At 30.6% G+C, this 27916-nt stretch overlaps 2 protein-coding genes across 3 annotated transcripts; both read left to right on the forward strand.

The window, feature by feature from the left end:
- Positions 1 to 23955: 23955 nt before the first annotated feature.
- Positions 23956 to 26711, forward strand: LOC103834398 (serine/threonine-protein kinase STY13). Of its 2 annotated transcripts, XM_009110468.3 has the most exons (4): positions 24000 to 25435; positions 25522 to 25696; positions 25781 to 25915; positions 26300 to 26711. In XM_009110468.3, exons 1-4 carry the CDS (start codon positions 24810 to 24812, stop codon positions 26504 to 26506), a joined length of 1143 nt encoding a protein of 380 aa, XP_009108716.1. In that variant the 5' UTR covers positions 24000 to 24809; the 3' UTR covers positions 26507 to 26711. The 2 variants fall into 2 exon arrangements, with proteins under 2 accessions (XP_033140546.1, XP_009108716.1); XM_033284655.1 differs by lacking the exon at positions 25781 to 25915 and having other exon boundaries at positions 23956 to 25435.
- Positions 26712 to 26854: 143 nt separating this feature from the next.
- On the forward strand, positions 26855 to 27371 carry LOC103834388 (pentatricopeptide repeat-containing protein At3g22670, mitochondrial). Its single transcript, XM_033284659.1, has 2 exons — positions 26855 to 26993; positions 27079 to 27371. Exons 1-2 carry the CDS (start codon positions 26890 to 26892, stop codon positions 27314 to 27316), a joined length of 342 nt encoding a protein of 113 aa, XP_033140550.1. The 5' UTR covers positions 26855 to 26889; the 3' UTR covers positions 27317 to 27371.
- Positions 27372 to 27916: the final 545 nt, after the last annotated feature.

A 27916-nucleotide genomic window follows, 5' to 3' on the forward strand; every position in this document is an offset into this window, starting at 1 on the left:
AATGATACTTTAATATTTTTCCTCGCAACTTAACTATACGAAGTCGATTGGAAAATTATAACCAAAATAGTGATATTCATATGAAAGAGGAAAAAAACCTATTAAAGTTTATATTTATTGTAGGGCTAATTTGCGTACTAACCATAAATCAAGACTAAATTAAATAAGTAACCTTGATTTTGACGTTATTTAGTGTCAGACCTTTCATACACAAATTATCCGGTTTTGACCTTTACTTTAACAGGTAACCAGTTACAAGTGATAGTACATGACGTTTTGTGTTGTGTGTTGTGATGAGAACCACATACTGAAACATAAAAAAAAATTAACAAGAATGGAAGGGAAATGTTTTTACAGTTTACATTTTTTATAGTAAATAATTTTAATGGTAATATTTTTGAACTTCTATGATGACATCGAAGTGTGTACTTCTTACCCAACCTAAACCTGAAACCAACATAAACTAAACTGAAAAAACAGTATTTTTCATTCCATTTGTATAGTATAAAAACAAATAAAGCCATTCTATACAGAATAGCCGACATATTCTATTCCATATTACAAATTTGTTTAGGGAATACTAAACCCTAACTGGAAATACTAAACCCTAACCTCTGATTTGTAAACCATACACACATTTTAATGATGTAGGTTAATGATTAGAAATGTGTGTTATAGAGTTACATACATATTTGCACATTACGAGAACACTTCTAGACTATATACAATGTACTATTTAAAATGATACTATGTGTATACTAGAGCCAAAATTGAGCAACATGAAATACAAAGTTAATAGGGATGGTAATAGAACACTTAGCAGTAAACACTAAATCCAAGTTAAGAAAATATAAATCCAATCCATAGGCAACCCAAATCTTCAGAAAATTAAATCCACATGCTATAATACTGGAGACATGTATTTACATTCCTTATGAGCCACATAAAATACAAAGTTAATGAGGATGGTAATAGAAAACTTGATAGTAAACACTAAACCCAAGTTAGAAAAATATAAACCCCAATACATAGGCAATCCAAATCTTTGTGAAATTAAATCCACCTGCCATAATACTGGAGACATGTATTTACATTTCTCATGAGCAACATGAAATACAAAGCTAATGGGGCTGGTAATTAAACACTAAACCCAAGTTAGGAAAATATAAACCCCAATCCACCATAGGCAACCCAAATCTTTAGGAAACTAAATCCACTTGACATCAAAGCCTGTCTCAAACAATCTACTTGGAAGGTCTAATTTTTCCATACCAAGCCTGAAGAATGAAAAATAAGAGAGGCGAAGAGTGAGGACAGTTCACACTGTAATATTAAATATAGAATTATGAGTCAAATCGAATAACAATGACAAACGAATGGAAAGGTATATGATGTAAAAGTATGATTCCATGTAAAATGGAATAATGCAAACCTTATACTATTCCACTTGACATGACATATATCAACGAGATATACTGATACGGACATATGATGAAACATCTATGTATTGCTGATGCTATTCCACAAAATAATAAATATTTCTACACCATGAACAATGCACCGCAGAGACGAAAACCCCAATTCAAGCAGAACATCAGAGAAGATCCCAAAATAATATCAGATAAGCAGAGAAGAAGTTTTAGTAACCAAAATCGACGGAAAAACACTGAGAACTTACAGGACTGTCAAAGATCTCAGAAGAATCGAGTTGGTGAAGTTGGAGAGGTCGGCTGTGTTACTACCCGCCGCCGAAACCGTAATGCAAAACCCAACCGCCGAACCCTAACGGCGAACACGATTAAAAGGGAGGACGACCGAGATAAAAATTGGATTGCATGCAGAGGCGAGGCGTTGGAGCAGATCGGAGGCTTTTCGACTTCGAGAAATTGCCGAAGAAAGTGAGAAGAAGAAGATGTGATTCGGATGAAGACACGATTTACATTTGTGCGGTTAAATTTTTTTTAATTAATTTTTGTAGCAGGTGCAGCCGGTTAATTAAAAGGGTAATACTGTATTATTATGTATATATGACACTGTGTATCTGTTCATTAGGTAAAATAGTTACTTTGTTAATTATCGTTTTTTTCGTTGCCATACACCCCAATTTCCTTTTATTGTATATCCTCCATGGAGATTTGATGGGAATTGATACGGATAGAACCAAAAGCAATTCTTCTGGCTAAAGGTGCCCCCATGCGAGAATCATAATGTCGACCATTCTACATTCATGTTGCTGCTTCTCTGTCACGTGCCACATGACACATCACGTGACATCAAAAACATAAACTATGCATCTTTCATGAGTCTTTCTTTTTATAATACGCCATAACATTATTATTAATATTTTTGTTACTTGTGTACCTATTATTGTCAGTCCTTTTAAATATTATTTCGAGTCCATTGTATACTGTAGTACTATACTAAATCAGGTCTGTATTAATAAGAAATTGGGATATTGAAAAGCTGTTCCCTGAACTGTTTGTGCATGTCAGGTTGTTTATTAACGGAATATTCAGAATTTAGTTAGGAAAATAAATGCTAATTAATTAATTAAAGATCCTGTTGCTTACTACAAATGGCCACAAGAAAAGCCAACGTACCAAAGTCATCATTTAGCCTTTGCTTTTGTACCATAGAATCTCCATTATTTTTGCTATCTGTCATCCATTTATACATTTAATTTGTTTACATCCAAACATTATGTAATTTAAATGAAGAAGCTGTACCTTTTTTAATAATCACTTTTTCGAAAATTTTCAAAATCAGGACTAACCTATAACTTCTTTGTAATGAAAATCACTTCACTACTGGAGATTCTATGGTACAAACCTGCTTCTATCAGTTTGTTAAAATCAGTAAATTACATAATCGCTTTAAATGAGCGTTTGCTTTCTGAACCTAGAGCTTTTTAAGAACTTGATAAACATGTTTTAGTAATGCCATCGCTATATGCAATGTGCAAAGTCACATACTACAAGTACAAGGGTTGTTGTTTGGGATCATTAATTAATTTAAACCCTATTTGCTAGAATAATTTTACTACTATTATTCCATATATATGTCAACTCGTTTGCTAGGTTAACCCTTTACCATTATATAATGATTTCTGACCAAAATAGCTATATAGAAAAATATATTTTCCAATTATATATCTATATCATTCATATTTGAAATCTAAGCATTTTGTAGAATGTCAACAACGAATATTTCAAGAAGAAAGTGCACAACTCAGAACAAACGTTTAAAACAAATTTTTTTTTTAAATAAAGAAAACTCAGAACAAACGGTGTTCTGATTCTATCGATTTTGCGCTCTTGTTGTTTGGCGTTTCTTGAGCCATAATGATCTGACTGAACAAGTATGAAACGACAAATGCATTTCTTTCATCTTATTGTATATACATTATTGCTTGTCCATTTCTTTATTTATTTATATATATGCATTTTTTTTCCCGAATATTGACTATTTTGTAATTGACTTTGGACGTTGCAACTCTCTGCTGGTTAAACAATTGAAATGGATGTCTTAAATCCTTCGACTTGTATATTCTTTTTAACGACTTGACTTTTGTGTATATCAATTATACTCAAACTAGATCAAGATAAAACATATTAAACAAAATATATTTAATTTGTAACTGAATATTAAATAAATAGATTCTTATATTACATAATCTAAAAATTGTGAAATTATATATGAAAAAAAATATGTTTTTAATTTGTAAAATTGTTTGTTTTTAATTTGTAAAAGAAAATTATGAACAAAAATATATAAAAAGGAGTTAGAAAGAAAACATTTAAATGGCTGTAAACAGTTTTATAATTTATGTGACTCAACACATGAAAATAGTTACTCCACCCATCACAAATCTTTGAGCTACAATAACTTCACTTGTATATGTATATAATCAAAAGCCTATATAAAAACTATAGACTCAAAACTATATAGGGAAATATGAAGATGTAAGATGTTCGCCCTGAATTAGTCGCTGACCTAGTTGATGAAGCATATGTTGTGGTGAGTGGTGAAGACCATGTGGAGTCAAGGTGATGAGCTGGAGTCATGTAGACTTGGAGAGCAAGAGAGTACCATGGAGATATGGAAAGAAGAATAAACTTGAGGAGTAAGTTTATGACTTAAAGAAAGATGAATAAGTGCATTCCAAGAAAAAGAAAATTGCACTTATTGTTATGGAAGATGTCCATACATGTTGTCTCGGAGACTAGAGTTTCGGGAACATGGAAAATAATTATAAGATATCTATGGGGTCGTCTATATAGAGAGAGAGAGAGAGACAAAGACTGATCTTATAGAGAAAGAGAGAAGCTCTTTGAAGTGTTATGGGTCGTGCTGAAGCAGTGGCTGAAGTACTTGACGGTAGAAAGACATAAGCTGGTAGTTTAGGAATCTTTCAGTAGCGTGTGTTAGAGTGATAACACTAGACGTGTAAAAGCTGAATTAAGCAGATCTTGTAATAGATTGTTTAAGGAGATTCGAATAAAGCATTGGTGTTTGCTTGTGTATTTTGTCGCTTAATTTACCTTCTGTATTACTCAATTGTGGTGTCATCTTGCACTAACAAACTATAGGAAAAAACTATAACAAAAAATAATGATAGTGGATCATTAGCTTGTCAAAGGTCTATTTGTATAATAAGATGCCCTTATGCATACAGTCTATAACCTTTTTGGTCTAAAAGAAAAAATATTAGAGATTATAAATAAAAAAGAGAAATAAGAATTCATCGATTCCAGATTTCTGATCTAAGTTTTTCAGAAAAAATAGTTTCTACATAGATAAATTTTACAGTTTTTTGCATGTCCCTATTCGTTTATGTTTGGATGCAAACTGCAAGAAAGATGTTTGGTAGCACTATATCTCCATACTGGACGGACACCGTAGTGTCTTTACTGCAGCCTGCTCGGATTCAGCTGGACTCTGTGCTACAAAAGATGGTGTTTCAGACAGTTATCTATTCTATCTGGAGAGAACGGAATTCAAGAAGGCATGGAGGTGTATGAGTCACAACGGCTAAGATCTCTCAAAGTATCGACAAGCTACTTAGGAACCGGATTTCATCTCTTCGCTACGACTGTGACCATCCATTGAAAGGGCTAATGGAAAGATGGTTTGAAGTCACTTAAATTTAGTTGGAAAGAGACTATTCATTTTTTAATTTGTTCCTAGTAGTTTAGATCGTATACTCTTACTACTTGTAAATGTGCTAGTTTGATCAATAAATTTGATATTTAATTAAAAAAAGAAGAATTTTACACTAATTCTCATCTCATCTAGTAATTTTGTTTTCATGCGTATCTCTAGTTACATCCTTAGATTTTTTTTTTTATGTTTGAACTCGAAATAACTAAAATCTAATTTTGTAAGAAAAAGAGTACAAAGTCTCATATTTAATCCATTAATATTCATGAACATATTTTATTTCCAATATTAAACAGAGTTACAAAGTTCGAAAAATTAAAAGTAAACATAATTATTAAGCTATTATTGGTAACTTGTAAATCTGATTTTTCATTTCAAATACAACATTAAGTGTTTGACGAAATGCATATAGTCAGGTCCTGCGTTTACTCTTGTACCTATAGTCATTTCATTAATCCATAATATATTATACATCTACTAATGGCATATATTGTAATTGTTCTAGCAAATGTTGGTCTATTAAAAAAAAGAATGAAGAAACATGTGGTGATGACACCTTGTCAATAATGGCAAACTTGTAAATATGGTACAAAATAAATGTTATTTTCTTAAAATATTTCCCTATTAATAAGTAAAGGATAGCAAATAAAGCTAATTTTAACTTTACCTATATTCATATTTTTTGCATGTGTCATACATATACAAATAATTAAAAACCATTAAGCAATTATAATTATTTTACATTACAAAAATAAATTCGTAATTATTTAAAAATAATATCCGCATGGATATACAAATCAAAGTCGAGTTATATTTAAATAAAATATTTATATAGTAGAGTTAAATATTATTCTATTTCCAATTCATTTTGGACTAAAAAAAGAAGGAATGAATCAAATGAATTCACTACTCATATTTGGAGTAGTTTTACTTTTATTTTGTTATGAAGTGAAAATATAACAGAATTAAAAAGAATTTTTGATTTCAAAATTAATTTTGAAAGGATAAATAAAATGGGGCTGGAATACTCTGTAGGATATTTGTCATATCTTCACTTACCCGTTAATATTCGTGTACAAATAAGATCCATTTAATAATTTGGGCTTTAAGAAAACATCACATGGGGTACAACAAAGTTGGAATCAAATTATATGGGCCTCTAGATTCTCAACGTATGGACAAACATGCCAGATGTGTATTGATAATAATACATATTAACCATACATTAATTTGGAACAAAACTTGGGTTCACCCCTATGGTGAATCCTCTAAATTCACCTCACTATTGATTACTAATCAAATTGTCATGTAGGATTATTTAAAAAAAGGTATTAAAAGTAAAGAAAAAAAAAGGAAAATAGTTTTAATAAGAAACGGAAGACGTCGACTTAACGACGTTCATCAAAACACACCTCGCCAGCTGCTGCTTCTTCAAACTCAGAGCCTTCTTCACAATCCCTAAAAAATACAGATTGTAGTGTTTATGTTCGAGATCTGTGTTTTGCGTCGGTATGTTGCGTTACTCTCTTTTATTCTTTTTCAAATTTTAGAATCATGTTTTTACATCAGGTCAATTCCCTAAAACAACATAATTAACCTCAAGTATAACTATTGTTTGTTATCAACAAGGAAGAAGAAGATGGAGAAGAAGAGCATCTAGTTAGAAGATATGTTTTTATTGGAATTGAAATTTTGATTAAATGTACAGACGAAGTGGATCTAAGAGAAGTTCCCAAGAAGAAGAACAAAGAAGAGTAGCAGAGAACAAGCTACAAAGAAGGAAGAAGAAGAAGAGACTTGAGGTGCAAGAAACGGAAGAGTGAAGAAGAAGATTACTCTCTTTCTCTCTCTACAAGAACAAGAAAAGAAACGAGGGAGTAAAGAGACTGTGTCTGCTTGCTTAATAATGAAACACAAGACAAAACAGAGTGAGTGTGAGAAGAAAAACAGAGACTGAGTGAACAAGAGAAAAACAGTGAGCGTACAGCTAGAATTAAGAAGAATGCTTTCACATCTCTGTTTATAAGACATTATAAATGTGTACTGTATTTTTTATAAGGCAATATAATGTATTTTATAGAAGTTTCACATCAAGATGTAAGGATTCATCGAGGAAGAAGGTGAGAGAGAATAGCTATTTCTGGTTTGGTATTCATGGCGACGCACTACAAAGATAAGGACCAGGATCACGGCTATAAGTGATTCAACGTCGACAAAGTGAAGAGCAGTAAGCCAGTGCTTCATTGTGAGGGGAGAATAATTTTTTTTTTTTTGCTCTGGTTTGTTCTTCGTTGGTCACTAGAGGAAGAGAACATCTATGAAAGAAAAGGGAGAACATATAGAGTTAAGAAAATTGCAGCTAAAAAGAAAAGGGAGAACTAATATATTCAATACAAGAACAGAGCAGTCTATGAAGTGTTGGGGCATTGTGTGTGCTTTGCTAAAGGTTCAGCAGAGACGTTGAAGCTGAATATGACCTTGATTTTTGAAGATAATAATAAGTGTAAAAACAAGAATATGCTAGAAACACCAAAAGTAAGAACGGAAACAAAACATAATTAATATCTGCTTTCATATTTAAAATAACAGAGTTTTACGGTGATCCACCACAACTCTTGTCAAATCCCTACAAAATATGAGACATACACAAATTAAAAAATGATAGATAATTCAAATATAAGTGGTATAGAGAATGAAGTATTAACCTGGAGCAGTTGTGAAAAAGAAGTTTCATTGTCTAAGGTGAGACTAGTGGCAGCAACAGGTAACTGCGTATCAAGAGGAAGACTTGAATTCTGAAATATGTAGATTGACTAAGTCCCAAAATTCGATGAAGATTAGACAAACAAACAAAAACTATATATCAAATACCTGAAATGACAACTTTTTTTTTGGCTGTAGCATTATTGGATGATTTTGATATACCACGATTTTTTGTTTCAAGCACACTCATATATCGACCATGGCGTCCGACTTTTTGGTTCTTTGGTCGTCCAGGAGGCTTTTTTCTTTTTATTCCACGTGCGTTTAGAACTTCTTCTTCATCTTCTTCTTCCACAAGTCCAAAATCTGAAGAGTAGACCATCCATTTATTAGCTTTCACAAGTTCCTTTTTCTTTTCCACCAACTTTTCAAGCAACTGAGAGGCAGCTTCATCTGCACACAACGTCAGGTCTACATGTTCAGCAGCAACAGACGCAATCTCACGGAAAGTACGACATATATGACTATATTGCTTTCCGATCAATTGCTTCACTGTATCATTAGGTGTCGCTGAATGATAAAAGGATATGGTTCGTGCTTTAGCCTCTTTACTCCATCGATTCAGAATGTAAGTAGGTGGAATTCTCCTAACATCCTTCTTGGCCAACACTTTTAATGCATGACGACATAAGATTCCACCAAAAGAAAACTTCATGCAACTACAATGTATCGTTTCGTTTGCAGCAAGATAGTTAACCAAATGATTTCTTCCAACACCACGAAAAGATACATTGTATTCAGCACTCACCATCTCAGACTTATTAACCCTTTTGGCAACATAATCACCTATTGCTATGTATTCCTTCTGGAACAAGGTAAAGACTTCTGGTGTATACACGTCCAATGCATGTTGTAACATTTCTACACGAGCTGATAATACCGGCGAGGTATGCATCATACTGAAGTCAGCAGTTAATTATTTAAAGCGCCGATCATCCAACACTCTCTCATAGTGTTTAAAGAAGCGCAACAAGTTATAACCGCTCTTCAAGTAATTTTTCAAAATATTATTCATACTTTCACTATGCTGTGTGCTCATCATATCAGCTGTAAAAGTTTGACGACCATATACCCTTGCCCATTTTTCTCTCAGCTCAAACAAATCCTTCAGCCATTTATTCTCTGTCAATCCATGCTTCTCGAGCATTTCACTCCATGCCGATAACCATTCTACTTCATTCTCATGGTCATATACACATTTTCCAAAGTCTGTGGCAAAATTGTTTGGTCCATGAAATACACAACTCAACCTCTTTACAGCATTTTGGTAAATATGCCAAACACATAACCTATGTTTTGTTTCAGGGAAGACTTTTCCTATTGCATCTGCCATTGCTGCACATTGGTCAGTAAGAATGGTTTGCGGCTGTTTTCCAGACATTGCTCCAAGAAAAGTCTGAAAAAGCCACTCAAAAGATTCGGTCGTTTCATCATATAAGAGAGCAGCACCAAACACAATAGTTTGCTTATGATGATTGACCCCGACAAATGGAGCAAACGGTCTATCATATTTGTTGGTCTTGTAAGTTGTATCAAAGCAAACGACATCTCCAAAAAGATTGTAATCACTAATTGACCGATCATCTGCCCATAAAATATTAGTGATCATATCGTCTTAATCAAGTTGCATTGAGTAAAAAAAAGATGAATCATCCTCTTTCTTTTTCTGAAAGTACTCCAAAACCGCTCCAGCATCTCCCTTTTCCATTGCTGCCATTCGCTTACGGTATATGTAATTGCGCATGTCTTTATCTATAAAACCCAGATTTGCTTGCCCCCCAACTTCTCTGCTCATCATTTCAATGGTTGCTTTTGCTGAAATTCCTAACATATCGGCATCATCGGCATGTTGTTTTTGAGAGATAGAGATTGCTCGGTTACTCTTCATCAAATGCTTCATAGGTGTCCTCACTAAATCATGGTTATGATTCGGCTCAAAAGTCATAATCTTATATCTTCCGTTACTCTGAAGGTAGCAAGACATGCGAGCTTTACAACCACACCTTGTGGTTGGTCGTGAATATGATTTCCTGACCTTAGGTTCCTATCTAAGCCCCTCTTTTGAGCATACATAAACCATCCTTACTAGCTTTTTGTTTTTTCTCGTAGTCCGTTGTCTCCTTACGTCAAAACCATGATTGCCTCCGTACTTTCTATAAGCATTATATGCAGACTCATCAGAACTAAAATCCATTCCACTACAGAGTTCATATTTATTTTGATTTTCATTGTTTGCCTCTAAAGCATCAGCATCTTCAGTCTGAATATAATCATCCTTGTTGCCTATGCCCGTTTCTTCATCGAAATCACCGACTGAAACATCGTCATCACTGAATGAGGCATCTTCCTCAGCTAAAAAATCATCCAAATTCTGACTTAAGAAACTGGTTTCACCTGAGATTTGAGTACTAAATTCATCCTGAGTAGCGGAAACAGTTTCTTGATCACTTGAATGACTATTCTCCATTGCAACTATATAGCAAAATACAAACACCAGTCAGAGATTATCTTAGATAACATAGAAAAATTAAAATTTATTTTAATGGAGATTCTAAATAATTGATGTTTTAAAACATATCAATTTAATGCCAATCATCAAGTTTTATCATATATCACGACCTGGCCTTATTTGAATAAGGATAAAAGAGAGTAACGCGACGTACGGTTCAAAACACAGATCGTGAACCTTTGTTTGAAAGCTACAATCTGTGTTTTTTTAGGGACTGAGAATTGAGTTTGAAGAAGCAGCAGACGGCAAGGTGGGTTTTGATGAATGTCGTTAAGTCGACGTTTTTCTTTTTTTTAAAAGCTATTTTCCTTTTTTTTCTTTACTTTTAATACCTTTTTTAAATAATCCTACATGGCAATTTGATTGGTAATCAATAGTGAAGTGAATTTAGAGGATTCACCATAGGGGTGAACCCAAGTTTTATTCTCTTGTGTTGGATCTTCCATCAAATTCTTCGTCAGAATCAATTGTCCTTTTCACGTGGTTATATCCGATTCGTGTACACATTAGGAGTTGCAAAGTGATTTAACCTAATATATGTAAAACACATGAATCAAATTATTAACTGTAAAATGAATTTAAATTAAATATCTATATATACATTATACGTAAAATAATATGGAATTTATCTGGATGAATAGTTATCATCTTGAGATATATTGTTAAGTTCATATTGAAAATGAGAATGAACCGACTACTATAAAAAATACTTTGTACTTTGACCTCTTTATTTATGGTTAGGAAAAAACATTTATAGGCGTATTAGTTATTAAATCAAAAAGTTGAAAATGAATTTGTAAAACATGAAGCTAATTCGGGGAAAAAGATTAAAAAAAAAATGTCGCATAAAATCAGAGCCTCCGGTAGCACAGCCGAAGCAACAATAGGTTTTTTCTTCCCACGCCCGCCGCCGCCTAGTTGACATCTTTCAATTTGTTTAAAACGAAACTGATTCGTGGAAAATGGTATAAGTAGTGGAAATGGAAAAGAAACAATAAGTAGAACTGGAAACATTCATACACCGATTTCGCTCGACAATTTATTTACTGAATCTCATACTTCGCTGTTTACGAGAAAGAAATCATATCTCTCAAAAAGCAGTACAATACAAATAAAAGTGGTTTTAATCGAACAAAAAATCGTCTAATACCATTAAAAGACAATAGTCTATTGCAGTGAACAACAGTCCAAGCTAAAACAAGCCATGCATCTACTATCTTAGCAAATCTTGTATCTTACACAACTGAAAAAGTCATTCCATGAAATAATGTTAACCCGTATTAAAAGATAAAAAACAAAAAAATGAAAAAAATTTCAAAAAAGAAATTGTAGTAACCCTAAAGAAAATCTTCAAAACGAAAAAGGTACAACAAAAGAAATTGAGAAGTCGAAGAAGAATCGCCGAGTTCTCCTCCACCAGCCCCTAAAAATTGATATGGTCATCTGGGGGAGCACGTCAGTGCAGGTGGAGCCCGAAAATGCCAAAGAGCTCTTAAATTGCATTTATCTTCAAGAATTAGAGTAAGTTGTGCTACGGTTGTTTCCCGAAAAAAAGAGAGATGTGGAAAACATAATAGATCCGTACTTAGACCGCGACAAGCCTGTTTAAAGAATTAGGGATAATTGTTGGACTCAAATACCGAATACACTAAGGGCATGATTAACCCGGTTTCTTAGCCAGAGTTCTTAACTCATTGACATTTTTTTGTTTTTTTCACTTTTCGACTAAAAGACAATTCTTATATCTCTTATTTAATAGACCGTTTTTAGCTTTTCTTAGTTAAAATCTAAGAAAAGCTAAGAACCGTCTATTAGGCGAATCTAAAAATCCCAGTCAAGAGATCGGAGTTAATCATGGTCTAAAAATATTGCTAAAAGCATGAGAGGGCAAGCACATAGGAGGTCAGCTTCGGTGTCGACTTAACCGGGTTTGGATGCTGATGACCTTCGAGGTCGCGTCGAACTAATGCAAGATGATAAGACCAAATCAATGGAATATGCCTTGTAGATCTCAAATAATTACGGTAACAGAAAGCACCCTAAGATCATTGGAATCGTACTGAATAGATAGAGAAGAAGATTTTCGTGCAACAATATTTATAAAAAGATGAGAAAATGGGAGAAGAAGACATCCGTATTCCGGCATACACACATACATTCGACCCAAGGGCGGATCTATGGTGTGATGAATGGGGGCACGTGCCCCCGACTACTTTAAAATATTTATTCAACAACCAAGGGAACAACTCTTTTTTGTAGACTAGTTGGTGAAGAAGCCTCACCAATGACTTATTCTTCCAAGGTTCGATACCATTCATCTTAATAATTATTTTTTTGTTTTCTCCACTTTGTTGTACAGTTAATTTGCTGTTTGACACGTTTACAGTCTACTTTTACTGTATCTTTCTTTACAAGTTATAACTTATATGCGGCATTTTTCCTTCTTCCTTTTGTTTATTTGTTTTTCATGGTTTGTATATTATATTTTATATATTCATCTTTAGATTTCAAGTCTGGCGCCACATTTTAAGTATATTTTTATAATAATAAACATTCACAACTGCTAGTAAATAAATAAAACCAATTAATACTAAAATAATAAATTTATCTATTCATTTTTATTTCATATTTTAGAGTTTAGTTTATATAAATATGATGATAAAATAGTTTATTTACAATTTTGACATATTGTTATATATATATATATATATATGTAAACTTCATGATTACTTTTCTATATATTTTCAAATTATTTTTGTGTAACAGAATTATTATGATTAATAACATTTGTGAAGAAGTGTAAGAATTATTAAAGTTACTTTATAAAAAAGTTCATGTGTTCAAAAAGTTAGTGTAAATTATTTTCACAGATTATAGTTAGCTTACAATATTTTTAACATGTTATTATTTAATTGTACTATATATAAAATAATTTAAAATATATTGATTAATTATGTGCCCCCGTCAAATATCCGGTCTGGATCCGCCACTGATTCGACCTCGAGTTCTCTGATTAAAAACACTTTGACCTAGTTTTGTTAACTTGTTCTTAATTTAAGTTTCACCCTTGTTTCGATCATTATTGTTGTGATCTAATATCATAAATACAACTAGATTTTAACCCGCACACCCGTGCGGATAACATTTCATTTATAAATATAAAATTTTATATTATTTTATATATAATAATTTATGATAATATATTGCTGTCATTTTAAAAATAACTAAATAGATGATATATAGTTCTAAATATTAAAATTTAACATATGTTAACAATTTTATTTTTTGTAAAAATTATTACATGATTTATGAATATTAATCATTTTAAAAGGTGAATGATATTTTAGTCACTTTAAACGGTGAATAATATTTTATTTATTTATCTTACTGAAAGTTTTTTCTTCAAAATATATTGGTTTAACAATTCAACATAATTTTAATATGTTTGCAGAAAACAATATAATTTTAATATGTAATTCATTAATTACTTCTATTTTAATATAATGTAAAATATACTTATAAAATTTATATTATTAGCAAAAAATTCATTATTTTGTTTATAATAAAAATTTAATTTATAATAATATTATACTACTTATTTCGAAATTAATCAGTGCATTAATTAAAAAATATTTAAATTTAAAAAAAAAGTTTGTTAGATTTTTTCTCAACAAATTTTGTATTCCTAAAACTAAATTTAAATTTATAGTTAAAATGAATTTGTTATTAATATCCTTAAAATTATTAAGAAATGTTATACCTTAAATAAACTAATGTAAACAATAAAAAAAATTATTTGAATATATGGACCTAGACTTCTAGTATGATTATTTTGTAGTAGATAAAAATGGTATTTTTATTTTAATAGAGAAGAATTATTTTAGGGAAAATCGTATTTTAAACTCTCAGAATGTCACATTCTCGCACTTTAAACACTAAACGTTTTTGACTAGCACTTTAAACTTTGAAAGTGACATTTTTATCATAACAAACCTCCAATGAGGTTTACTTGTTTACCAAGTCAACGAGATGACATGTACTATTCATTTTGTGATGACGTGTCGTTTTTTAAAAAATAAAAAATAAATAAAATACATAGAAAATTCGAAAAAAATAACTTTTTTCAAAAATTCAAAAATTCAAAAATATAAAAATAACATTTCAAAATTAAAAATGAAATAAAATATTTTTAAAAAATTAATCCAATTATAAACCAACAAATATATATAACATAATAACTTGAATGGTGATACTAGATTCAGTTTTTTTTTTTGTTTATGATTTTTTTTTAATTTTTTATTTATTAATACTTAACTTATTAATTTTTTGTGAAACTAGAAAATATCTCATAGACCACTTAAAATGTTTTTGACCTTAACTAAAATACTGTAAGTTAGTTTGAAATATAATTAAGAGATAGAGAGGTATGCATTTAGATTTGTATATGTTAGGTTTTGGTATGAGTGGAGCTTCTTAGATAAGTAACATACATTTTAGTTTGTTTAAAGTTTGATTAGTTATTTATTTAATTTCAAAGTTATTTACTATTTTAAGAACTTCACTTATAAGTTAATTTCTTTTTAAACAAACTTAAAATTACTAAAAGAAATATCATTTTAATAAATAATACCAATAATAGGATTAATTTTGAAAATTTAACAAGTTAAGTATTAATAAATCAAAAAATTTAAAAAAAAAATCAAAAACCAAAAATCAGAATCTAGAATCACCATTCAAGGTATTATATTATATATACTTATTGGTTTATAATTGGATTAATTTTTAAAAATATTTATTTTATTTTTAATTTTGAAACTTTATTTTTTTATAGTTTTTTTAATTTTAGATTTTTTGAATTTTTTTGATTTTTTTTTATTTTTTTATTTTTTTAAAAAAAATTTCAATGTATTTTATTTTTTTATTAAAAAAAAAAACTGACATGTCATCTCAAAATGAACAGTACATGTCAGCTAGTTGACTTGGAGGTTTGTTATGATAAAAATGTCACTTTCAAAGTTTAAACTACTAATCAAAAACGTTCAGTGCGAGAATGTGACACTCTCGGAGTTTAAAATGCGATTTTCCCATTTATTTTTGTCAATTTGAATCTGATTTCATTATTTTATTATAAAGATATTGTATATCAGTTGATTTTTTCTAAATTTACAAATATACACTGCCAAATTTTAAGTATGCATTTTGAGATCTACGTCTTATAAGAAACATGCATCCTTTATAGGGTCCTTTTAGAGCCCATTTTAATTTTAGGTGTTTCTTAAAAAAAGTTAAAAATTCATCTACCTGAGGCAGGTGCTCTTAGTACATCTGTCATGACTCATTACTATATGAATTATTAGTAATCATCATCGTGATTGCGAATAAAAATCTATAAAGAGAATCCATTGAGTGTTGTTGTTTTAAATTGAAATCTTATCTGTAAAGCATAGTAAATGGAAGACGCGACAAAGTCATAAATTCGAAAATAGGCATGAGAAAGATGTCAACCTTATCTCTTTCTTTTCACGACAAACACACAACGAAGTGACGAACCAGCGAATACTAGATGGTACCTAACCTTGTACGTATCGTACTCTTTTACTTCTTCTCTATACTTCTTTCTTTGTTTATTTTCATTAATTAAATTATTATACGCGAAGCAAATGTGGACCTACATATCTTTTTTTTTTTTTGATAACTCTGGTATTTGGGCAGCCACATTCCCAACTATTCCCCCGAAAGAGGTCCAGCGCCCCAACGGAAGAGATGTTAAATCCGTTGTGCCCAAGACTCGAACCCAGATGGCGGGCAGTACAGCTGTACCTCCTTTACCACCAAGCTACGAGCGCTTGATTACAACTTTGAATTATCCACAAATCCTTCAATCATGCTTTTTTATCTTTTTGATTAAATTATTAAGTAATACCTTTAAGTTTACTAATACATACTAATAGACTACCATGTGTTTTTCCACGATGCGTGATTAAACATTTTCATAATTTTTGAAAAGTTCTGTGTACATTATATTTATTATACTAAAATAAATCGTAAAATAATTTAATATTATATTTTTAATTCTATAATTAAGAAAAATTATTTGATTAATATTTAATGATGTAATTTATGTTTTTAACTTTTTACTAAAATACTTTTTCAGATAATAATAGAAATTATCTTTTTTTTTATTATATTTTTAGATTTTAGATGATTCAATATTCTATTTTTAATTATATAATTAAGAATTTTATTTGATTAATATTTAGTTATGTAATTTATGTTTTTAAATTTTTACAAAAAGACTTTTTGAGATAACAATACAATATATACAAAAATTATCTCTTTTTTAAATTATATTTTCAGATTTTGGATAACTCTTACTATCATTAATTATTATCAATTATCTAATCAAATAAATTAAAATTTCGTTTTTATTTTTAATTTAGTTATACATTTTATTTGATTAATATTTAGTTATATACTTCATGTTTTTAAATTTATACTAAAAGACATTTTCAGATAACAATACAATATATACAGAAATTATCTCTTTTTTAAAATTATATTTTCAGATTTTGGATAATTCTTGCAATTATTAATTTTAATAAATTATCTAATCAAATAAATTAAAATTTCGTTTTTTATTTTTTAATTTAGTTATACATTTTATTTGATTAATATTTAGTTATATAATTCATGTTTTTAAATTTTTACAAAAAAAAAAACTTTTTCAGATAACAATACAATATATAGAAAAATTCTCCTTTTTAAATTATATTTTTAGATTTTGGATAACTCTTGTTATTATTAATTTTAATCAATTATCTAATCAAATAAATTAAAATTTCGTTTTTATTTTTAATTTAGTTATACATTTTATTTGATTAATATTTAGTTATATAGTTCATGTTTTTAAATTTTTACTAAAAGATTTTTTCAGATAACAATACAATATATACATAAATTATCTCTTTTTTAAAATTATATTTTCTGATTTTGGATAATTCTTACTATTATTAATTTTAATCAATTATCTATCAAATAAATTAAAATTTCGTTTTTATTTTTTAATTTAGTTATACATTTTATTTGATTAATATTTAGTTATATATATAATTCATGTTTTAACTTTTTACTAAAAGACTTTTTCAGATAAGAATACAATATATACTAGATAATTCTTACTATAATTAATTTTAATCAATTATCTAATCAAATAAATTCAAATTCCGTTTTTATTTTTTAATTTATTTATACATTTTATTCATTAAGGATATAACGTTATTAACCGCTCTAACTTTAATGTAAGAGCTCCGTTCCGAAAATTTACTTCGCAAATAATAGTATAGATAGTTTACCAAAATTTGTTATATCGTATATAATTAAAATACGTATATGATTCTACAGATTTAAATTATAACATAACGGGTAGTATAACACACGTATTAATCAGAAAATGCATCTAAAACAAATCAATGACGGCAGGGAAAATGAAAATAATTCTCGTTTCGTCCAAAAAAATATTAGTAGTACGGTATTACGGAATTTACTTTTATAAGGGCATCTCCAACTCTACTCCATTTTCAACTTCAAACATCATTATGGAGTAAAATCTTCTTCAACCCCACTCCATTTTCAACTCCAAAATAGAGTAATGGCTAGGGTTACTCCATTATGGAGTAATCTTAGGGCATCTCCATCCCTACTCCATTTTTTCCTCTAAAATGGAGTAAAAGTGAATATGAAGTAAGGAATGCTCCAACCCAACTCCATATCTCACTCCATAATGAAATTTACTCTATAAATGGAGTAATATTTTTTTGGTTGTTCATCACTCCATTATGGAGTGGAAAATAGAGTAGGGTTGGAGCAATTTTACTCCATTTTCACTTTTACTCCATTTTGGAGGAAAAAATGGAGTTATACATTGGAGATGCTCTTACCCATTACTCCATTTTGGAGTTGAACTTTTTTTATTTATAAAATGGTCTTTTGAATCTTTAATATTTTTATTTCTTACTTAAATAATATTTAAAATGATACAATAACATAAAAAATAGTATATTCCACAAAGGATTATTTAATAATTTTAAATAAATGCATAAAATAACAGAAAACCTAAATAATTAAATAAAAATAAAAAAAACATAAAATAAGTAATTTAATAATCTGGAAAATCCATTCCGGATCCGCTAAGGTCGGTGAAATATTGCCCAAACGGAGAAGTCTGAGAAAGAGCTTGTTGATCTTGTGATTCAACATTTCACTTTGATATTATTTGTATTTGTTGAGCTTGAATATACGCACGAACATTTGGATCTTGTATGGATGAGCGTGAACTCGATGCACCAATTGAATTTGGAAGAGAAGCTCCACCTCCGGGTATCAAAATTGCAGAAGATGAAAATGTCCGATTTCAAAATTTTCTTGCTTGATTTAGAAATATCAAAGATAAAGAAGCTCATTTTTCATTACAAAATGCATTAGTTGATCATTTATGGAAAAACTATTCTAATGCTCATTGTTAAACCCACATATATGTTGTCTTTTTTAATGATTTCTTGTACTTTTTAATAATAAATATTTAATTCAAATAATTTATATTTTAATTATTTTATCGTAAATATAAAATAGTTGGGGTTAATTGGTAAATTTTTATAAGTATAAGATTTTATTTGCAATTATTAATAAAATAAAAATGAAATCATTTAAGAAATATTATTTTTTGAGTAGAAAATGGAGTAATACATTGGAGTAAAATCTTACTCCATTTTGGTGTTGCACCATTTTGGAGTAAAAAATAGGGTAATACATTGGAGATGCTCGAACACGTGTGTTCTGTTCTGAATTTAAGAATCCTCAAACATCTCGGTTAGGTACCGCGAAAATTCATCGATACAGATTATCTAGTGTAACTAGTTAACTCTAACATGAATTTAGTATGTCTATCAATCTTTTCACATGTATATTTTTTTTTTTGCAAACCATGCATAATTAGAAAAGAAGATCCAAATTTTTTTGTTTTGTTTTATTTTATTTTTGAATTCAAGAAGTTCTCCGCACAAACCTATAATTTTTTTCGGCCATGAACAAGAGCCGGTTGTTTAATCTCCTCCCCGTAGCTTCCGAGACTCAAACATAATATATCTACCTTTAGAAAAGAAAGCTTTACCAGTTGAATTAGCAACTCCGAATTCCATTTTTTTATTACTTGTAAATCATGCTTATATGTCAATTTCATTTCTGTCGGATTAGAACCACAAATGGAAATTAAAATTGAGTTGATTACTAAATTTTTCTAAAATATTAGTTTTTCTTATTGATTTATCTGCATAGAAAAGCAAAAATATATCAATTACAAAGAAACAATTTGTTTTTAATTGCATCAATAGCCATTTTTATTTTGTGACTGTAATTGTTTAATGCCAAATTTAGACTTTAGTAGTTTCGAATTAGTTTTTTTTACCACACAACTGTTAAAATATTCTTTTTACATTAGAATATTAAATGAAAATTGTATATTTTTGTTGGAATTTACGTACTGTTAAAATCTGAATGTGTTAAAAAGATATAAAATATATAAATTGAATATAAATGATGGTCAATGTTGTATGACTTGTAAATTCTGTTATTTATATGTTTTACTCTACTGGAAACGAACTGCTCATAAAATTATTCAAAATTTAATTAAAAAGTTGGGTTCAAACATTTAAGGAAGATCCGTTTAATGAATATTTCACAAGAGTGATAGTTAATATATATTTGTTTCTGTAAAAATGTTTATATATATATATATATTAATTCTTTCATTTTTTTCAGAAACATGCTGAAAAATCAGAGGATGATGAAAATCTTAATCGGCAACAAAAGAGAGATAAAATCGAAGACGACTACCGCCAAAGTAAATTCGTCAACTATGGATTCATTATTCGCGTTATCATTACGCAAATCATTATACTAATTAAATTTCTCTTCATTTGCGTCATCCGTTATAACATCATAATGATCGTCATATTCATGGTTATGCAGGTCATATAAAGGCGTCATCGGTAGGTTGTTCAGATACCCCGACTTCATTTATACATGAATCTTATTACAATTTGGTTCTTCTCAACCGATTATTCAACCCCTAGATGTAACTTTAATAGAAAATAACCAAACTATTCCAGAAGCTTTGATCAAAAGTAATGGATAAAGTTAACTTGGTATGTTTGAGATGCTAATAAAGGTTCGAAAATTTTGTACTTTCATGTATCATTGACATCAACAAATACAAATTTGTTATACCGAACACCTCTATAGACGACGGGTTTGAACCAATCACATTTAAAGATTAACTCATTTCGTCCTCACTAATCCAAAAAAATTCTACTTCGATAATCACTTGCAAGATCTCATAGAAATCTATTTCACTTTTCTCACATATTTTGTAGCCAATTCTTACCCAACGTCTCTTATACTTGTAAGCATGAAAATTAAAACCTCTTGTTGATCTTTGCAATCGGATCTTGAACCAATTCATGAAACCATAGAGGATAAAATAGATTGTCCTAATCAACCTTCAAATTATAAAAAATTCTTGGATTTACATTATTATTACATTTTTTTGGTAAAATTTGCTATGACGTCAAAATTTTGCCAAAATTACATGGGTATTTAACCACTTAATAATGTGTTGATCTTTTTGTTTGTTGAGCTAAACAGTGGATATTCATTCAATATCTTTTTCAACTTTGATAACAAATGAGCTGCATAATAACATTAGTTTACTGTATGCAATGTTACGTGAAATTTTTTAACAAATAAATATTTTACATTTCAAATTAACGCATTTTCTCACAATTAATAGAATAAATGTGTGGGCGCTGTGACAATTTTGGGGACTCGGCCACCAAAAAAAATGTTAAGTTCTCACTCAAACATCTAATTTGAGAGAAGAGGTTTGGAAAACCTTCAAATGCATATGGTTTCGTGATAGCACCATCATCATATTTTCAAGGAGCTCTTTTTTGTGTACATGTCTTTGGTCTAAAGTAGTATGATATAAAATGAGATATTTCCTCTTTTAAACTTCCAGCATGATTGAGTCTTTCACCTCTGCAAGATTTTTGTTTTTCTTTTCAAATGTTTATGAACCGCCCAAATAGATACATTTATCAAAACTGAAAATGTCTACATAGTAATGCCTTGTGGGTGGTGATGGATCGGGAGATGTCCCATGACGTTAAAAAACCTGAGAAATATTGTTATGAGTATTGTTACATAATATAATCAGAATATTGTTACGAATTGTTACATAATTTGTTGTATAATATTTTTGGTTTGTACATATATTCATGTAGTAAAATCTTTGAAAAACACACTAATGTCTTGTATAGAAAAATTAAACAGATTAGTTGTTAGTATGTTAAGATAATAAGTAAATAATGATATCACATTACAATATAAAATTATCTACCTGCAATTGTTTCATGGATATTTATTGGAAGCAGCTCTGTAAATGTAAATGAAAGTTGTTGTTGCATAAAAACATGAAAATCATCACTCTTTATTCGTAAATTTTTTGGACATAATTCAACAAATCTTGAGAGATTTGAAACATACTATCATGAAACTTCGCTTCAGATGCCACTTAGTTGAACAACACTACCTTTGCTTCTGATGACTATTTAAAAATATGAACTAGATTTTTTTCGTTGTTTTTGACATGTATCTCACTCTTTGAACAAATAGCAGGTAAGTATAACCTTGACTTTTTGCTATCATTTGTCTTTCTTTGGACATTCAATTTGTATGCATGAAGTTATCAAAAAGATTATTCTTTATATGCATCATATCCAAATTGTATCGCAAAAGAAGATTTTTCAGCATTGAAGTTCCCAAAACATATTCTTATTGTGTTAGTTGTGATGATCCCCAAACCAGTAAACATATTTTCAGAAATATGCTGATTACCCTCACGACGAACTTTTTAAGCATCATAGCAATCAATTATCTTTTCAAATTTTCCTCCACTTAAATATGAATGAAGAGTGTCTCTTCCAATTACTTTGTACCTAAACAATGTTTTTTTTCTTTGGTAAGTGGTTAAGGGGAGGACGACGATAACAATCAAAACAACATGTATTTCTATTGTACTTCAATTAAAAAGCATATGACTTCTAAGACAATATGTATGAGATAAATGTATTGTCCATCATGATATCATCTTGACAATTGTTGATGTACACATTTATCATTTCCAAAAGTAACCCGAGAGTATAAACCAACTATTAAATCTTATAGTAAAAACATCACACAAATTGCTCTGTTTCAAATACTCTTTAAACAACTCAATTCGTGCATCCATGCAAATTTTAGGTAAATTATGATCAATTTTAATATTCATCATCCTAGTTGCTAAAGAAAATCTAGAAAGAATTTCTCTACAACCGACATAGATAGACCGATTCACAACATCAAACTTTTCATAAAAAAATTTGGCATCCAAACTAGGTTCTTCAACATTACCAACTTCATTAGCTTCTAAAAATACATTTGTAGCCATGTCGTAAACTATGTCATGATCTGCCCTCTCTTTTTTATGATGATAACTACTTTTTATTATGCAAGTCGATTCTTCAATATTACCAACAACCTCAAAATTAATATTAATACTACTAATTCCATTCTCACCATAATTCTCATTATATCCAAGAAAACGTAGTATTTGGCGGGGTAAAATCCTACATTTACTAAATAATTCAACATAATATCATTACGGATAAATTTTTTATTTTTACAATTTTAATAAATATATAATATTAACGGGTTTTTATGTGACTTATATATTTTTAGCCTGATATATGAATATTTTTATTGGTAACAATAAAGAATCGATAGAATTGAAATAAATGGAATGAGAATGAAATACAATAAAAAATGAAATGAAATTCATTCCATTCATTCATAACCAAATTTGTTTTGGAATCATTCCTCTTCATTGTATTTATCTATTTTTTTTGTAGAATTGATGGAATGAATGACTATTTCATTTTATTCATGTCAATTGAAAAATTTTGTTTTGGAATTAATGAAATAATGCATTCCACGTCATTCCATTCTAAAAATCAACAATTTAGTTACAGTTTTAGATTATTGAGATACCAACACCACAAAAAGTACATGTCAAGAGAGATTAAAGAAAAAATGAGTATTTTCTCACAGTAAAAATTGTCGAAACCAACCACCAAAAAAGCAAGACGAAGAACACGAGAAATCATTTATATGTAGAAAGAATCAAAGATAGGCGGGACAAAAAAATGCTGCTAATATAAAATTTTCTTCTAGATTCGTACAAATAAGAAGAAATTCTCATTTGAAAAAGCTACAAAGAAAAATATCTTATCATTCATGATAATATATATTACCTTCCACTACATGACTTATCTGGACTAAAAAATCAATAATTTTCAAAAAAAAAAACAAATAAATATATATTTCCACAAAAGTGGTCTACTCTACATGTACATGTAATTGTCTTTGTATTTTGTCTTTCAAAGTAAAGGTAATATTTTTGCCTTATGGGGCCAATATATTTCTCTGAGTAGAAACAAATAGCAAATACATACGTCTCCTTAAAACCAGCTTTGTCATCAAATCAAAAGCCATTCTTTCTTTCCGTCTTTCACGCTCCGCCTCTCCTTCATCGTTTCATAGATTCTTTTTCTTTTTTTTTTCTCCGTCCTCAGATCTCTTTTCCCTCAAAACAATCCTCTGTTTTGATCTCTCTGAGGTTGTTTTCTTTGGAGGAAGAAAGAAATCTCTTCTTCTAGCGATCTCGTCGATGTTTTTTTTTCTTCTTTGCATGGTCTAGTGGATGATTGATAACGTTTGATCGCTGAAATTTTGGTGACGTTTCTGGGTTTATGATATTGTAGAAAATTTAGTTTTTAAAAAATATATATCTTCTGGGTCAATGATAATAGTGGTCGACGAGTCGGTTTCTTAGGGTTTACTTTTTTTCTAATTGTCTTTGTAGAATTGTTGTTTTATTCATTTCTAATTGAATTTTCAACGCTATTATTGAAGAGAATTTCAGCTTGTGGAATTTATTATCGATTGAGAAAAAAAGTCTTTTCAAATCTAGATGTCAGAAGAACATGTCCAGAAACTTGAGGTTGGTGTAATAGTTTAAACAGATTCTTTCAAAAAAATAAATTAGTTCAGGTTTTCTGCAAAATAAAATTGTTTAACATATTTGCGAAATTCTCATAAAAGAAAAACAATTTGATAATGATGAAAATTTTCTGTCAGAATCTTGTTTGGTGATTGTTTGTGTTGTGTGTGTCTCGTTCTCTGTGTCTCTGAGATTACTTTAGAAGAAAGTAAACGAAAAAAAAAAATGGAACCAACAAATGAGACAGAAGCTACACCGGAAAACAACCTCAGAAGCAGAGGAGGAGCTGCTGTTGGGAACAACAGCAAGAAAGACATGATTTTTCGAGCCGACAAGATCGATCTGAAGAATCTAGACATTCAGCTGGAGAAACATCTGAGTAGGGTTTGGTCAAGAAACATCGAGAAGAACCCAAAGCCCAAGGAAGAGTGGGAGATCGACTTGGCTAAACTGGAGATGAGGAATGTCATTGCTCGTGGTGCATATGGTATTGTCTACAAAGGCATCTACGATGGTCAAGACGTTGCAGTGAAGGTGCTTGATTGGGGAGAAGATGGTTACGCGACTGCTGCTGAGACTTCAGCTCTACGTGCTTCATTCCGACAAGAAGTTGCGGTTTGGCACAAACTTGACCATCCCAATGTCACAAAGTTTGTTGGAGCATCGATGGGGACAACGAATCTGAAGATACCATCGTCAGCTGAGAATGAGAACTCGTTGCCTCAGAGAGCATGTTGTGTGGTTGTGGAGTATCTTCCTGGAGGAACTCTTAAACAGTTCTTGTTCCGTAACAGGAGAAGGAAACTCGCTTTTAAAGTTGTTGTTCAGCTCGCTCTTGATCTCTCCCGAGGGTAATAATGTACTTAAACACACACACAACTCTTTTTTTTTTCAATTCTTTTCATGAGTCTGATTTAAAGAATGTTCTTATGCACAGGCTAAGTTATTTGCATTCAGAGAGAATCGTTCATCGAGATGTGAAAACAGAGAACATGCTATTGGATTATCAGAGGAATTTAAAGATAGCTGATTTTGGAGTGGCTAGAGTTGAAGCTCAGAATCCAAAGGACATGACTGGGGAGACTGGTACTCTTGGATACATGGCTCCAGAGGTATAATACAAAACAGAAAGAAACATTACATCTTCTTTCTCTTTTGGGTTTTTCTTGAATCTGATTGTGTGATTGTGGGGTTAGGTTCTTGATGGTAAGCCATACAACAGAAGATGCGATGTATACAGCTTTGGGATATGCTTGTGGGAGATTTACTGTTGTGATATGCCTTATCCTGATCTCAGCTTTGCTGATGTTTCTTCTGCTGTTGTTCGTCAGGTTAGTCAAACTTTCATACAAATCCATTCTAGTAGTAGGTGTGGTTAATCCGGTTATGGTTTGATTTTTATGGTTTTCTATCGGGGTTTACTGGTTTTTGGTTTAATCGGTTTAATTACCCATATGTAAGTCGGTTTCGGGGTTTAGTGGTTTTTGGTTAAAATCGGTTTAGAGTTGGATTAAAGTCGGTTAACGTACAGATTATACAAATATACATGTTTCTAATATAATACAAAAATTCTGGTTTTATTTATTCGGTTTAGTGTGTGTGTGTTTGGTTAAATTACGCTAAAATCTTTATTCGGTTTTGTGGATTTTAAAATTATAAAATTCAATTGGTTTGGTTCGGGGTTTTAGTCTAAGATGGTTTGGTTTTTGAAACAGAATCTGAGACCGGACATACCGAGATGTTGCCCAACATCATTATCAAGCATCATGAAGAAATGCTGGGAAGCGAATCCGGAGAAACGACCGGAGATGGAGGAAGTCGTGAAGATGCTTGAAGGTGTCGATACTTCCAAAGGCGGGGGAATGATCCCCGAAGATCAGAGACCTGGCTGTTTCTGCTTCGTCTCCGGTCGTGGTCCCTAAATTTACCGTTTCACCCCTCTCTTCTTTACTTTTCACATTGAATTTTGGAGCAGTGCTCTGTTTTCTTCTTCTTTGATTTGTCAGGATTTAAAAAAAAAGGGTTTTCGTTATCAAAAATAATATATACTTTCTGTCATTGTGAATACTAATAGTGGCGTTTGCTTTCAATATACAAATGGAAATATCAAATAACATTTTTTCATAAGACGTTGATAACTTTTGTGTCCCTCAAATCCTATCTCCGACGAGGAGGAAGACTTCGTTATCCCTTCGTTGGCAGGTTGGGTCCAGACCCACAACTGGGCGACGTCTCAACCACGTTATAAGCATTCACCTCAGAGCTACAACGCAATGGTTGACGTCTTGGGGAAGTGCAGAAACTTATGTGGAGAGTGCTCGGCGAGATGAAGGGAAAGTCATCATCATCATCGCTTGTCACGCTCGATACGATGAGTAAAGTTATGAGGAGATTAGCGAAAGCAGGCAAGTAAGTATACCGAAGCTGTTGATGTATATTCTATCTAAGACTGGTAGGTTTAAGGATGCAGCTGAGATATTTGAGGACATGACAGAATCAAGGAGTTAGTCGTGATGTTTTTGGTCTACAATACAATGATTTCAGCTGCGGTTCATCACTCGCGAGATGAGACGGCTCTGCGTTTGCTTAAAAGAATGGAAGAAGAGGAGGAGGAGGAGGAGGAGGAGGGGGGATCATGTAGTCCAAACGTTGAGACGTATGCTCCGTTGCCAGAAGAAGAAGATGAAGCTACTTGGAGTTGTGCTGCAGCACATGGTGAGAAACGATGTTAGTACCATGTGGCGACCAGGGCAGGCTTATTCTCAATGGTGTTATGGACCCTGGAGCAAAAAAAAATTCATTTTCTAAACTATTATTTAAAAAAAATCTGATAGATATATGTCTTTTTCAAAATACCAGAAATATTTTTAAAATAAATTTATGGAAAGAAAAAAAAATACTTTCATATAAAAAAATTTGTGCCATTTTCTTATTTTTAATATAAACATATATCTAGAAATCAAGTCTCGAATATAAGATTGTATGAACTCCCAAATAAGAACTCTTCTTATTAATCTCTTGAGGAAACTATCTCAAAACCTCAAGCTCTCAAACTCATAAACTCTTAAGTTATGCAACACCCTTGCATCTCCTTATATATTAAACTAAAACTCCTAAACTCATTAGGTATATATTATTTAGAATATTTCCTAATCCTTTAGATAATCACAAACTCAATAGGATTAGGAAACTTGCTTCTTAAGCTTTCTTCAAGCTTATTCCAACATTCTCCCGCTTAAGCTTGAAGCTCTCATTCTCTAGATCCTTCATCCCAATAAATTCTCTCATCTCCTTGAATTTGATTCTTCCCAATGCCTTCGTTAGGATATCAG

The sequence above is a fragment of the Brassica rapa genome, chromosome A01 (assembly GCF_000309985.2).
Source record: "Brassica rapa cultivar Chiifu-401-42 chromosome A01, CAAS_Brap_v3.01, whole genome shotgun sequence".
NCBI lineage: Eukaryota > Viridiplantae > Streptophyta > Magnoliopsida > Brassicales > Brassicaceae > Brassica > Brassica rapa.